General features: G+C 43.4%; 2 protein-coding genes across 9 annotated transcripts in view; one reads left to right on the top strand and one right to left on the bottom strand.

Moving 5' to 3' along the window:
- Window positions 1-9,767, bottom strand: part of LOC127030522 (ropporin-1) — a 63,426-nt gene extending 53,659 nt beyond the window's left edge. Inside the window, exons 1-2 of the mRNA XM_050917192.1 lie at window positions 9,670-9,767; window positions 1,848-1,945 (exon numbers count right to left, since the gene is read on the bottom strand). Of these exons, the coding sequence (XP_050773149.1) occupies window positions 1,848-1,874 (27 nt within the window). The 5' untranslated portion in view covers window positions 1,875-1,945; window positions 9,670-9,767. The remainder of the gene's footprint in view (window positions 1-1,847; window positions 1,946-9,669) is intronic.
- KALRN (kalirin RhoGEF kinase) overlaps window positions 9,476-12,952 on the top strand; it is an 805,383-nt gene continuing 801,906 nt past the window's right edge. For all 8 annotated transcript variants that reach the window (XM_050916883.1, XM_050916882.1, XM_050916885.1 and 5 more), the window contains exon 1: window positions 9,476-9,785. In XM_050916883.1, coding sequence (XP_050772840.1) covers window positions 9,713-9,785 — 73 coding nt within the window. In that variant the 5' untranslated portion in view covers window positions 9,476-9,712. The remainder of the gene's footprint in view (window positions 9,786-12,952) is intronic.

The raw sequence follows: 12,952 nt of genomic DNA, 5'->3' as shown, positions 1-12,952 counted from the left end.
ATACAATAGCTTCTCCTTGTAGGAGCTGTAGAGGAGGTCCATCCTTTGTTCAGAGGAAAGGGGTTTTAATCCTGATACTTCCTGATCCAAAATGCAAGAGGAGGCCTCAGGCCTATTTTTGATCTAAGGCAGTTAAACAAATTCCTCAAAAAATCAGAATTCTGGATGGTCACTTTAGATTCCATTTTCCTTTCCTAGAACTGCGTGACTGGTTTTCTGCTCTTGACATGCTCAGTCTGCTAGGTAGGACTGACTTGTTTGTGTTATCTCTAGTACAGAAAATAGAATTGATTGGAGTGGTCCTGGACTTAACAACGGCCAGAGCCTCGCTACTGCAGATGAGGATTCTTGAAATGCAAAGCTTCATTCTGGACTTGAAGGCTTATCCTCTCATCACAGTGAGGAACTGTTTAAGGCTGCTGCTGTTTAAGATGCCAAATGGCAGCATGCACTTATGAGGTCCAATACACAAGACTGTGCCTCAAAACCCTTCATGGCTGGGTGGCAGAGGTATATTCTTCAAGAAGGCACCACACAGACATGTTAGCGCATATAACAAGTTGCATCTTCTCCTCCTTAGATTTGTCAGGTCTAACCACCAATGTATGCTGGGGAGTTCTTTTAGCCCCACCTCAACATCTCTTACGTGAATCATGGATGCCTCGGATCTGGCTTAGGGGATTCACCTGTGATACTTGCAAATACTATGTCTCTGATCTCCCCAAAATCTCAATCTTCACATAAATAGGGTGATCATATTTCCCAAAAGCTGGGACTGACGTTGCTGTTCACCCGAGCCCTGCCTGCCTTCAGAATGAGGCTGGGGCTAGCATCACTGCTTGCTCCAGCCCTGTCTGCCCCCTGCTGGAGCTCTGCCTCCTCCCGCCCCCACTGAGCTGGCATTGCTGCTTGCCACCCCCTCCCCCTCCTGCATGTTCATCAGCACCCCACTTTTTTGACAACAGTGGGCATTTGTCCCATTTGTTCTTGCCAACTTGATCTGTTGGCAAGAGCAAACGGGACAAATGCCCACTTTTGCCAAAAAAAAGTCAGGACAGCCATGACAGGGCTCAAAAAAAGGTACTGTTCTGGCCAAAATGGGATATATGGTCACCATACACATACAGATTTAGCTTGCATGGTATTCCTTCCTCACATCAGAGGAAGGGAAATATTAGTGATGACTGACAATATGACCACCATGTTTTATGTAAACAAGCAGGGAGGAACCTAGTCCTCACTACTCTGTTGAGAAGCAATCCTACTCTGGGACACTTCTGCATCAGCAACTCTGTACTTCTGAAGATTGCCAGCATGTTCTGAGCTTTTGAGAGGTGGGCTGACTGCTTAAGCAGGTTCACCCAGACATAGTGAGGTCCATTTTCCAGCTCTGGAAAACAGCCCAAATGGATCCATTTACAACAAAGGACAACAGAAATCATCTCCAATTCTGCTCCAGAACAGGTTGCAGTTCCAGTTTGTTGGTTGATAGTTTTCTGTTACTATGGTTAGAGGTCTGCTGTACGCTTCCCTCCCATCCCTCTTCTGCCTACAGTTCTATCAAGATCATGCAGGGCAAAGCCAGTCTTACAGTGATCATGCTGGTGTTGCCCTGTTAACATTGGTTTTCACAGCTTTTGTACCTCTCAGTCAGTCCCCCTCTATTGCTCCCACTTCACACAAACCTAGTTTTTCAGAATCGTGTCTGCCTCCTCTACCCCAATCTCAAGGAGCTTCACCTAATGGCCTGGAAACTTCATGACTAACATTGGCAGAGAAGTTCTGCTCCAAAGAGGTGCAGGAGGTACTGCTGAATAGTAGGAAAAGCATCAATGAGTACAATGTACCTGGTTAAAAGGGAAGAGGTTTTCCATCTGGTTGGGGCTGAAATGGGTCCCCTCTGTTCTTGCTTCTATTCAACATGTTCTGGACTATCCTTTTGTATCTGAAACATCAAGGACAATCAGTGGATTCTTTCCTGCTCCCAGAAGGATCCTCTTCAGCCTCAGATCCATATCCATATCTTAGCTCCCAGAGACAGCATACCATTCTGTTCTTTGGATTAACTCTGGTGACTGGCCTGTCCTCCTTAGTAGAGACCCCAGTTACGAAAGACCTACCTCTTCCTGGTATTGGTGCGATTCTCTGGTTTTCTTCTTTCTGGCTACAAGTCCTCTTGTCTTTTGTTCTCACCTGCAACCTTCTGCAAATCAACACTCTAGGTGTTAGAAGAGCATTAGCACTTTGTCAAGAGTGGACTAAGCCTTTCACATCTTCATAGACTCTAGGACTGGAAGGGACCTCGAGAGGTCATCGAGTCCAGTCCCCTGCCCTCAAGGCAGGACCAAATACTGTCTAGACCATCCCTGACAGACATTTATCTAACCTACTGTTAAATATCTCCAGAGATGGAGATTCCACAACCTTCCTAGGCAATTTATTCCAGTGTTTAACTACCCTGACAGTTAGTTAGGAACTTTTTCCTGATGTCCAACCTAAATATCCCTTGCTGCAGTTTAAGCCCATTGCTTCTTGTTCTATCATTAGAGGCTAAGGTGAACAAGTTTTTTCCCTCCTCCCAATGACACCCTTTTAGATACCTGAAAACTGCTATCATGTCCCCTCTCAGTCTTCTCTTTTCCAAACTAAATAAACCCAGTTCTTTCAGCCTTCCTTCATAGGTCATGTTCTCAAGACCTTTAATCATTCTTGTTGCTCTTCTCTGGACTCTCTCCAGTTTCTCCACATCTTTCTTGAAATGCGGTGCCCAGAACTGGACATAATACTCTAGTTGAGGCCTAACCAGCGCAGAGTAGAGCAGAAGAATGACTTTGCGTGTCTTGTTTACAACACACCTGTTAATGCATCCCAGAATCACGTTTGCTTTTTTTGCAACAGTATCACACTGTTGACTCATATTTAGCTTGTGGTCCACTATGACCCCTAGATCTCTTTCTGCCATACGCCTTCCTAGACAGTCTCTTCCCATTCTGTATGTATGAAACTGATTGTTTCTTGAGCACTTTGCATTTGTCTTTATTGAACTTCATCCGGTTTACCTCAGACCATTTCTCCAATTTGTCCAGATCATTTTGAATTTTGACCCTGTCCTCCAAAGCAGTTGCAATCCCTCCCAGTTTGGCATCATCTGCAAACTTAATAAGCATACTTTCTATGCCAACATCTAAGTTGTTGATGAAGATATTGAACAGAGCTGGTCCCAAAACAGACCCCTGCAGAACCCCACTTGTTATACCTTTCCAGCAGGATTGGGAGCCATTAATAACTACTCTCTGAGTATGGTTATCCAGCCAGTTATGCACCTACCTTATAGTAGCCCCATCTAAATTGTATTTGCCTAGTTTATCGATAAGGATATCATGCGAGACCGTATCAAATGCCTTACTAAAGTCTAGGTATACCACATCCACCGCTTCTCCCTTATACACAAGACTCGTTATCCTATCGAAGAAAGCTATCAGATTGGTTTGACACGATTTGTTCTTTACAAATCCATGCTGGCTATTCCCTATCACCTTACCACCTTCCAAGTGTTTGCAGATGATTTCTTTAATTACTTGCTCCATTATCTTCCCTGGCACGGAAGTTAAACTAACTGGTCTGTAGTTTCCTGGGTTGTTTTTATTTCCCTTTTTATAGATGGGCACTATATTTGCCCTTTTCCAGTCTTCTGGAATCTCTCCCGTCTCCCATGACTTTCCAAAGATAATAGCTAGAGGCTCAGATACCTCCTCTATTAACTCTTTGAGTATTCTAGGATGCATTTCATCAGGCCCTGGTGACTTGCAGGCATCTAACCTTTCTAAGTGATTTTTAACTTGCTATTTTTTTATTTTATCTTCTAAACCTACCCCCTTCCCATAAGCATTCACTATGTTAGACATTCCTTCAGACTTCTCAGTGAAGACTGAAACAAATAAGTCATTAAGCATCTCTGCCATTTCCAAGTTTCCTGTTACTGTTTCTCCCTCCTCACTGAGCAATGGGCCTACCCTGTCTTTGGTCTTCCTCTTGCTTCTAATGTATTGATAAAAAGTCTTGTTGTTTCCCTTTATTCCCATAGCTAGTTTGAGCTCATTTTGTGCCTTTGCCTTTCTAATCTTGCCCCTGCATTCCTGTGTTGTTTGCCTATATTCATCCTTTGTAATCTGACCTAGTTTCCATTTTTTATATGACTCCTTTTTATTTTGTAGGTCATGCAAGATCTCGTGGTTAAGCCAAGGTGGTCTTTTGCCACATTTTCTATCTTTCCTAACCATCGGAATAGCTTGCTTTTGGGCCCTTAATAGCGTCCATTTGAAAAACTGCCAACTCTCCTCAGTTGTTTTTCCCCTCAGTCTTGATTCCCATGGGACCTTACCTATCAGCTCTCTGAGCTTACCAAAATCCTCCTTCCTGAAATCCATTGTCTCTATTTTGCTGTACTCCTTTCTACCCTTCCTTAGAATTGCAAACTCTATGATTTCATGATCACTTTCACCCAAGCTTCCTTCTACTTTCAAATTCTCAACGAGTTCCTCCCTATTTGTTAAAATCAAGTCTAGAACAACTTCCCCCCAGTAGCTTTTTCAACCTTCTGAAATAAAAAGTTGTCTGCAATGCAGTCCAGAAACTTATTGGATAGTCTGTGCCTCGCGGTGTTATTTTCCTAACATATATCTGGATAGTTGAAGTCCCCCATCACCACCAAATCTTGGGCTTTGGATGATTTTGTTAGTTGTTTAAAAAAAGCCTCATCCACCTCTTCCACCTGGTTAGGTGGCCTGTAGTAGACTCCTAGCACGACATCACCCTTGTTTTTTTACCCCTTTTATCCTAACCCAGAGACTCTCAACACTTCCGTCTCCTATGTCCATCTCCACCTCAGTTCACTTCATTTCAATTGTTTGTTGCATTTGTGGACAGAATGAAGGGCAGCCCAGTTTCCATACAGAGGATTTTCGCTGGGATATCTGGTTGTATTTCCTGTGCTACCAGTTGGCTAATGCAGAGCCACTGTATAGCATCTTGAGTCATTCAACTAGATCCCAGGTGGCCTCTGTAGCATTTGTGGCTAACATACCAGTATTGGACATTTGCAGGGCGGCAAAATGTTTGCCTTGCACTATACAATCTCTCAACACCTAGAGATTATGTTAATTTTGGATGAAGGGTCCTCCAAGCCTTGTCCATCTGAAAGTGAGAAAAGAGTCTATTTGAAGTGTTGAACTATTTGAATGGACGTGCAATCGCTCAAAGAAGAAAAATGGTTACTAATGTTTTTGTAACTCTTGTTCTTTGACATGTGTTGCAAATGTCCACTCCATGACCCGCCTTCCTTCCCATCCCTATCAGAGTCATTCCAGTAGGAAGGAACTGAGTGGGGAGTGGGTCTGTGATGGCTCAGCCCTTTATGCCTATGTGATGTGCATGAGACAGCAGAAGGTGCTCAGGCTGCTGTAACAGGTGCTGGTAAGGGTAAAAATTCTCTGACAACCATGCACTGGAGCACATAAACACCTACAGTGAAATGGATGTGTGCAACACATCTGGAGGAACAACAGTTAAATAAAGGTGAGTAATCTTTTTTTTCCCCATTAGACCACAAGTGGATGATCAAAGATTTGATTAATAATTTGTCTACTAAAATCCTTCTCTCTTCTTCTGGACTTAATATCACAAGACAACAGGAACATCTTGTATTTGAATCCATCCTCCCTCAACCTCAAAGACTGGCTGCTGGATTGAAGTAGAACATAGAAAGATCACGTTCCTCTGATGTCCAAAACAGTTTGGGAAGTAAAAAAGATTTCATCAAACAAACCTATGCTGCTAAATGGAAGAGATTTAGGATTTGGTGTGAACAGCATTAGCTGCAACTGTTGACTCTCTGATTTCTACTATTTTTGAGCAATTACTGTCCCTGAAAAGCTCTGAATCATTGATTAGCTCTATTAGTATGCACCTGCCATTTCTGCATACCACCCTCCTATTAAAAGCTACACAGTTTCCTCCCCTGCCCCTTCACACTATGGTTAAAATCTTTAAGGGTCTGATTTATGGTTTTTCTATCAATAAGCAACCCTGCTCCCCATGGATTTGGGGTTGTATTAAGAGCGCGGTCAAGCTTCTCCATGGGGGAGCCCTGAGATAGTGCTTAGACAGGCATGAAGTCAGGTAGAAGGACTGATGGGGAGCAGCATAGGCTCCTGTAGGGGAAGCCCTGAGCTAGGGCCTACAGGGAGCAGGAAGAACCCTAGGGGAAGCTGCCAGAGTCCCTGGGGAAGGAAGACTGTGAGGGGAAAACCTGCTAAGATGCAACAAAGGATCAGCAGGAGCAGGTTCCTGTGGGAGAGGCCTTGAGGAAGGGTCAGTAAAAACACTTGAGTGGAGACCAAGAGGGGCAGAAGAGTTGTTAGTTCAGCAGAGAAGGGAGATGTCAGAGGTCTGAGAACCAAACAGAGGCTATGTTAAGTACAAGCTGCAGGGAAGTAGCACAACGTGGCTTAAAGACAGGAGCAGCCCAGGGAAACAGCAGCATGTCTGAAGAAGCAGACACAGTAGCTTAATACAGGGTTTCTGGGCTGGAATTTAAAGTAGAAGGTGGGCCTGGGTTCCCCTACCAGCCCCTCAGGAAGGGGCATGGAAGACCAGCTGCAGGAGGAAATTAGGCTGCTGGGAGATAGGGCCTAAGGAAGGGATATTTCAGCAAACAACAGAAAAACAACTCTGTAGAAGCAGACTGGCCTCCTGTGGAGGAGACCCTGAGGGAGGGCCAGTAAGAACACTTCAGTGGAGCCCGACAAGGGGTGGAAGAATTATTATTTGGATGGTTTAGCTTGGACTTTCAGTTGAACATTTTGTTCTCCCGAAAGGAGGCAGAAATATATGTGACTTGTCTGGAGGGCCAAGCCAGGAAGACCCAGCAAGATGCAGGCAGCCAGCAGGAGGTGCTGGAGATGAGGACCCTTTGCAGCATCACACCCTGACACAAGGGGTTGCTATGAGTGGTGAGTGCAGTTCCTTACACAATCTCATACATCTACAAAACAGCTACTTGGTGTTCAATCCATGCTTTCACTAAACACTACTTCTTGGGAGAAGCATCCATATCTGATGCTTCTTTGGCACAGCTGCACAGCAAAATTTATTTAATCAGACTCTGAGCACCTACTGCCATCACATCAAGTCATTGCTTGTGAGTCACCAAGAGTGCAATATATACACAAGCACTAGAGGATGAAAGAAAAATTATTTACCTTACAATAACCAGAGTTCTTTGAGATGTGTTGTCCATAAGTATTCCACAACCTGCTCTCCATCCCCATTACCACAGAGTTCTTTCATATCTGTATTCTGCAGTAGCAAAGGAACTGAATGGTGGTTAAGCCTGTTCTGCTCTGTATGCACTTGGTATGGGAGCACAAGGACACTCAGTGCATGTGCCTTGCCCAAGTGGACGCTGCTGGCCAAAAGGCTCTGATCTCAAACACATGGGGTGCATGCGCACCAAGAGTAGAATACATATGCACAACAGATCTTGAAGAACTCCAGTTATTGTAAGGTAAGTACTTTTTCTTAATCGTGATGAAAGGTGCTGAAGGCATGAATTAGAGTTTCAGAAAAGGTGTGGGCAGTGTCTTGAGGATGGGAGGCAGAATTATAGAGTTGAGCAATAACGAGAGGTAGAGGAAAGTTCAGAGTCAAATTTGGGTTGAGGTCTAAACATAAGATTTGAATTAAACAAGAAGATAGACGTGGTGGAGTTTCAGTTTAGGTTTTGGTTTTTTTAAAGGCCCGGGTTTTGTAAACGCCCCCCCCCTTGCTAATAATGTATAGTACCTTGCTCCACAAATAATCCCACTGATCTATCACTCTGAGATAGAATGGCAAAATCTGGCCTTAATTAGTAGATTATCAGTTTTGGATATGTTGTGTGGCTATAATGGAATCAGTAGCTGATGAGGTTGAGAATGGCAGAAAATGAGGAAAGATTTTCACCATTTCCCCTTATCTTTCACATTAGTATCTGATTACCTGGATGTCATGGAATAACAGTAGGACATATGCTTTTAATCTTCAAGGCACTTTACAAATAGCAACTAGTTATTCCTCAGGATACCACTTTCAGATAAGTGCATAAATGTTACCCCTATATCACAGATAGTGAAACTGTGGTAGAGAAATTAAATCACTTGACAAGGCAGCTTGTCAGACTTGGAACTAGAAAATCAATATATCTTGGTTTCCCGTCCCATTTTCAGATTACTAATCCATGCACGCCATCAAACCCAAAGCCTGCAAAAAGCAGAATGTGAAAGTACCTGCAAGAACACAGTTTCAAATATGTTTCAGAAACTTGAAGTTTCAACAGCACGTTATGTAATAGAATACTTAAAAACCCAGTTTTGTTATTTGATTCTCTGCACTTTTTATAGATACCTACCACTGCAAACTGCCTCATTGCTTTTAAATTTGATATGAGAACAATGCAAATTGATGCCACAAATGGTGAGGACAGCAAAGCACACATGGAAAAATCAGTGAAATCCTCTTGGAAGTTTAAGTACACATGTTCAGACATGCACACACATACCTATTCAGGACATGGCACCCTCAGGAATGGAATTGGCAGCACTATTCTGTATACCCTCAAGCACTATCCCATTGTAAGGGAAATTATTGTTTAAAAACCAACCAGCACTACAGTCACTGCATTAATTACCAACCCTGCATGTTTCTTTGAACTGAAATTCAACAGGAGCTAGCTATTCTGGGACACACTTCATTTGCCCAATTGTATTTTCATACACACCCAGTGGGTTTTTTGTCTTGTTTTGAATCTGCCTGTAAGGAAAGAATGTTCATTGTGATCTGTATATCGGAAGGAAACCTCCCGTGAATGATCCATATAGTAAGGACTAGGATAAGCATAGGGTGTGTGTGTGCGTGAGTGAGAGAGAGGGGACTCGGCAGGAGAATATACTATAGGGCACAATCCCGTATTAACTGGGAGGGGTGGATTAGCTGATTTAAGAGAGATGGAAAGAGTAGGGGAGAAAAAAGTCCCTTGATTATGCAATGATAAAAGCTCCCACGAAACACACACTCACACCTCCTCTCTCTTTCTCCCTTCCTCTTCCCTTTATAATATCCACATCCCAGCTTTCCTGCCTCCCTCAGGAAGTCCTGACGGCCAGAATAACCCAGGCTGGTTGAAATGATCATTAGGAAAACAACAATAGCTGGTGTGATACTAGCTCAGGCGGCTGCCGCTGCTGTAAGGAATTGAACTGTCATCTATGTAAATACAGCTCGGCTGGAGTCACATGTGCAGCAAGGGGCATTGCTGGCAAAGAAGAGAGGAGGAGGAGGCGAGGGGGAAGAGAGCAGAGCAGGTCTGAACAATAGAGAGAGGAGAAGGGGTTGGCAGAGAGCCTGCTGTTGCTGGAGGTGTTTGGGGGCGGGAGGGGACTGCAAACCTCACACGACTGGCAGGCAGTAGGAGCAGCTGCTGCTAAGCCCAGGGAGCAGCAGCCCCAGCAGAGCTCCCCAGACACCATGGAAGGGATGATCCCGGTGGTGCACGGCTGGGCTAGCTGCTGAAAGCGCCTCCATCCATCCCTCCCTCTTTCTCTCTCCCTTTGCTTCTCCTCCTCCCGAACTCACTGGATATTAGCAGCAGCCGGGCTCGCCTCTTCTTTCCCCAGCCATGAATCTCGCAGAAGGGGCAGCGGAGGAAGGCGCTGTCCCCGATTCCGAGGTGGATGCTTTTTTCCGAACAGGTAAGGAAGGAATGGGGAAGGGGCGAAGAAGGAGGAGAAGGGGCTGTCATCGCCTGGGCGAGAATGGGTTGCGAGAAGGGGGTGGTTTTGCATTGGCACCATCCTGGGGTGGGAAGCCACAAGGAACTGGCTGACTTGCTTTGTTTGGGGGCGCATGGACAGGGTTGGGGTCCGCTGGGTGAAGAGAACCCCACTGATCTTCTCCTCCTCCTGTTTATATTTTGTTCATTGTCTCCTTCCTCTCCGCCCCCACCAAAAAAGATTTTAGTCTCACGGCTAGTGTGAGAGACATTCACAGCCACTAAAGGAGAAGCACCTTCTCTGAGCAAAGATGCTTTTGTGTTGGGGTTGTTTGCACGAGCACTTAACGAATTGACCGAGGATTGGAAACTGTTGGTTGTCAGTTTCAGAAGAGAAACCAGATTTAGCCCCCCGCTTCTTGTTCCGTTTCCATTTGTTCCTTGGCTTGCTAGGAAATGATGCTGCTCTTCGCTTGTTACACAGGAATGGGGCGATCTTAGATCACTTTTTAAATGCAAGAGGGGAGGGATTACATCTCCTCCCGGTTCACGCACAGTACAAGATCTTAACATGGCAGGAAATTTATCGTTGCTCTCTCCCTTTCTCCTTTGAGATTGGAAATACACAAAAGCCTCTCCAAGATGTTCGTTGATGGCTTGTGAGAACTGCAGACACAAAAAGACATGGCATTGGGTCCCTAAACACGCCTTCAGTTTGGGTTCTAGGTTGGGTCAGGTGATGGAGCCAGAGGCTCCGATTTTAACCATCCTTATGCACATTGTCCATAATGTGTAACACAGCTTCCTGGATCACTCCTCTGATCAGAATGGACAATTAGGGGTTAGCAAGCTGAGGGGAAAGGTCAATAAATAATAATCACAGTTAATATTTTGAAGAGGAGTTTGCTTTTTTCCCTCCCTCAGTCTACTAAATTTGTACTTTCACTTGAAAGCGATAAATATATTATCTGCACAAGTACCCCTTCCATCTCACACAACCCTTACAATCCTTTAAAAAAGGCTTTGTTAACCCAGTGCTTTCAGCCATGTGTACTGTGGCAGTGGTACTGGGCATTAGGGACACTAGAAGTCAACACAGTTTATTACTGGTGGAAAAACCGGTGAGCATATTTGCTTGGGTATCTCATTCCTCCTGAGATGGACTTTGTTAGCAGGATCCAGAAGGTCAGGATCAAGAACAAATCCAACTGTATTTCAGTGAGTAGTGTGAGAAATAAATGTCCTTCTGTTTTAGAGGACAATACTATAACAAAGCGTAAGATTAAATGTGACTCTGCTTCTTAAAAGAATATGTGGGCCAAATTCTCTAAGAAATGTGTATACACTAGATACCCACATAAAGTATTATTAGTTTGATGGCCCTTATCTTTAAAACATTATTTTATGTGGGATCAAAGCCCCAGGTGAAACAGTTTATAGGATTCCTTCTGATTCAATAGGCTGAACCTTAAAGCATTACATGCTATTTGGTAAATTTTTAATTAAAAATTGCAAAGGATTAAACACTCACTTCAAAAGGGGATTGAACCTGGTAGTCTGGATTTGACACTTATTGCCACAGCTGTTTGTCAAGGCTTTACTTTTCAGCTGCCTTTTTCCTTCTACCTGATGATTAGTTATGCAGAGAGCTTCAGGCTCCAGTTACAACAAAACAATCATGTAATCACCAAAACTTTAAAGAAGTTCATTCCTGCAGATCTGCTACAATTATGGTGGACTGAACTCTGTTCATGTGAAAATGCTTTGATCTAGAGGGTAACTATAATAAGGTCTGACTGTGCATATCTTGTGATCCACAACCCATTAAGCCGGTGGATATTTGCCTCTTGATACCCTGCATGGCTACAAGCAAAGCATTTATAGATTTCTCATACCCCAGTGGTATGAGTGTTCTTGGACTACTGAAGATTTGTGGAATGCACTTTAAAAAAAATAGCATTTGTCTTGGTAAAAAAAATGTGTATTGCTTCAGAAATCTCCCTCTTAAAAGCTTAAATCATTGCCTAATGGCACTTAATTCTCAACATAAGAAAAGATTACAACATTGAAGTCAAGGGGACTGTTCACATTTGTTGTAATGTTTGTAAAAGAAATCATACTAAATAAGAAAAGAACACTCGAAAAGAATCCCATGATCAAACATTTTCCTATTCTGTGTCCTCCTCCAGAAATTCGATGCCTAAGGAATCATGAATATATAATCTTGTTAAGTGTCCTATGAGTTTAATTTAAAGGGTCCCTGCAAGGGTTTTTGGAATTCCCATTTACTCAAGTAAGTAAATAGTTTGAATTCACTGTGTGTCCTCTCATACACAAAACGCAACACTGTTTAAAAAGAAATTGTTTACTAATTCACAGACATGAATAAGCCTCATAGTTATACCAGGCATGTTTTAAAATTAATACAAATATAAAACCATTAAGAACATCCATACTGGATCAGACGAAAGGTCCATCTAGCCCAGTGTCCTGTCTTCTGACAGTGGCCAATGCCAGGTGCCCCAGAGGGACTGTACAGAACAGGTAATCGTCAAGTGATCCATCCCGTCGCTCATTCCCAGCTTTTGGCTAACAGAGGCTAGGGACACCATCTCTGTCCATGCTGGCTAATGGCCATTGAGGGACCTGATAAACAGAAATCAAGGCATCTGATGGTGGGTCTGACCTTAGTGAAACTGGTTAATTTTTATTGGAATAACCTACTTTTCTATGGATGCTTGTTTGTCCTATTTGGTTTTCTGCTTTGTGTGCTGATATTGTGACTGCCTAGAGTTGCTGTTGATGTCAGTCTTGATGCTAGAGAAAACAGCTAATGAGGTGTATTCAGGGAGAGGGTCTAGATAGAAGACTTGTGAACAAACTGAGAACCTGACTCTTCCAGTCCCCTCTCAGGCAGAATTCCCACAGAAGTCAATGGGAGTGTTGCCTGAGACAGGACTGTGAGATCAGATGCTGTATTACCCTTGTCTGACTTTTTGTTGTCTTTTGTTAAGTGGTTAGTGCTGTATAGATATGATTTACTAATACTTATGTAGATTTTATAAAAGATGATTTTTTAGTGTCTTGGTGCATTCATGACAATTAAAACAATACTTTTTTAACATTAGGAATCTTAGTTATGCAAAC

Source organism: Gopherus flavomarginatus, chromosome 10 (genome assembly GCF_025201925.1).
Source record: "Gopherus flavomarginatus isolate rGopFla2 chromosome 10, rGopFla2.mat.asm, whole genome shotgun sequence".
Taxonomy (NCBI): Eukaryota; Metazoa; Chordata; order Testudines; family Testudinidae; genus Gopherus; species Gopherus flavomarginatus.
Note: the sequence above shows the minus strand (reverse complement) of the source record. Positions and strands in the feature narration are given on the sequence as shown.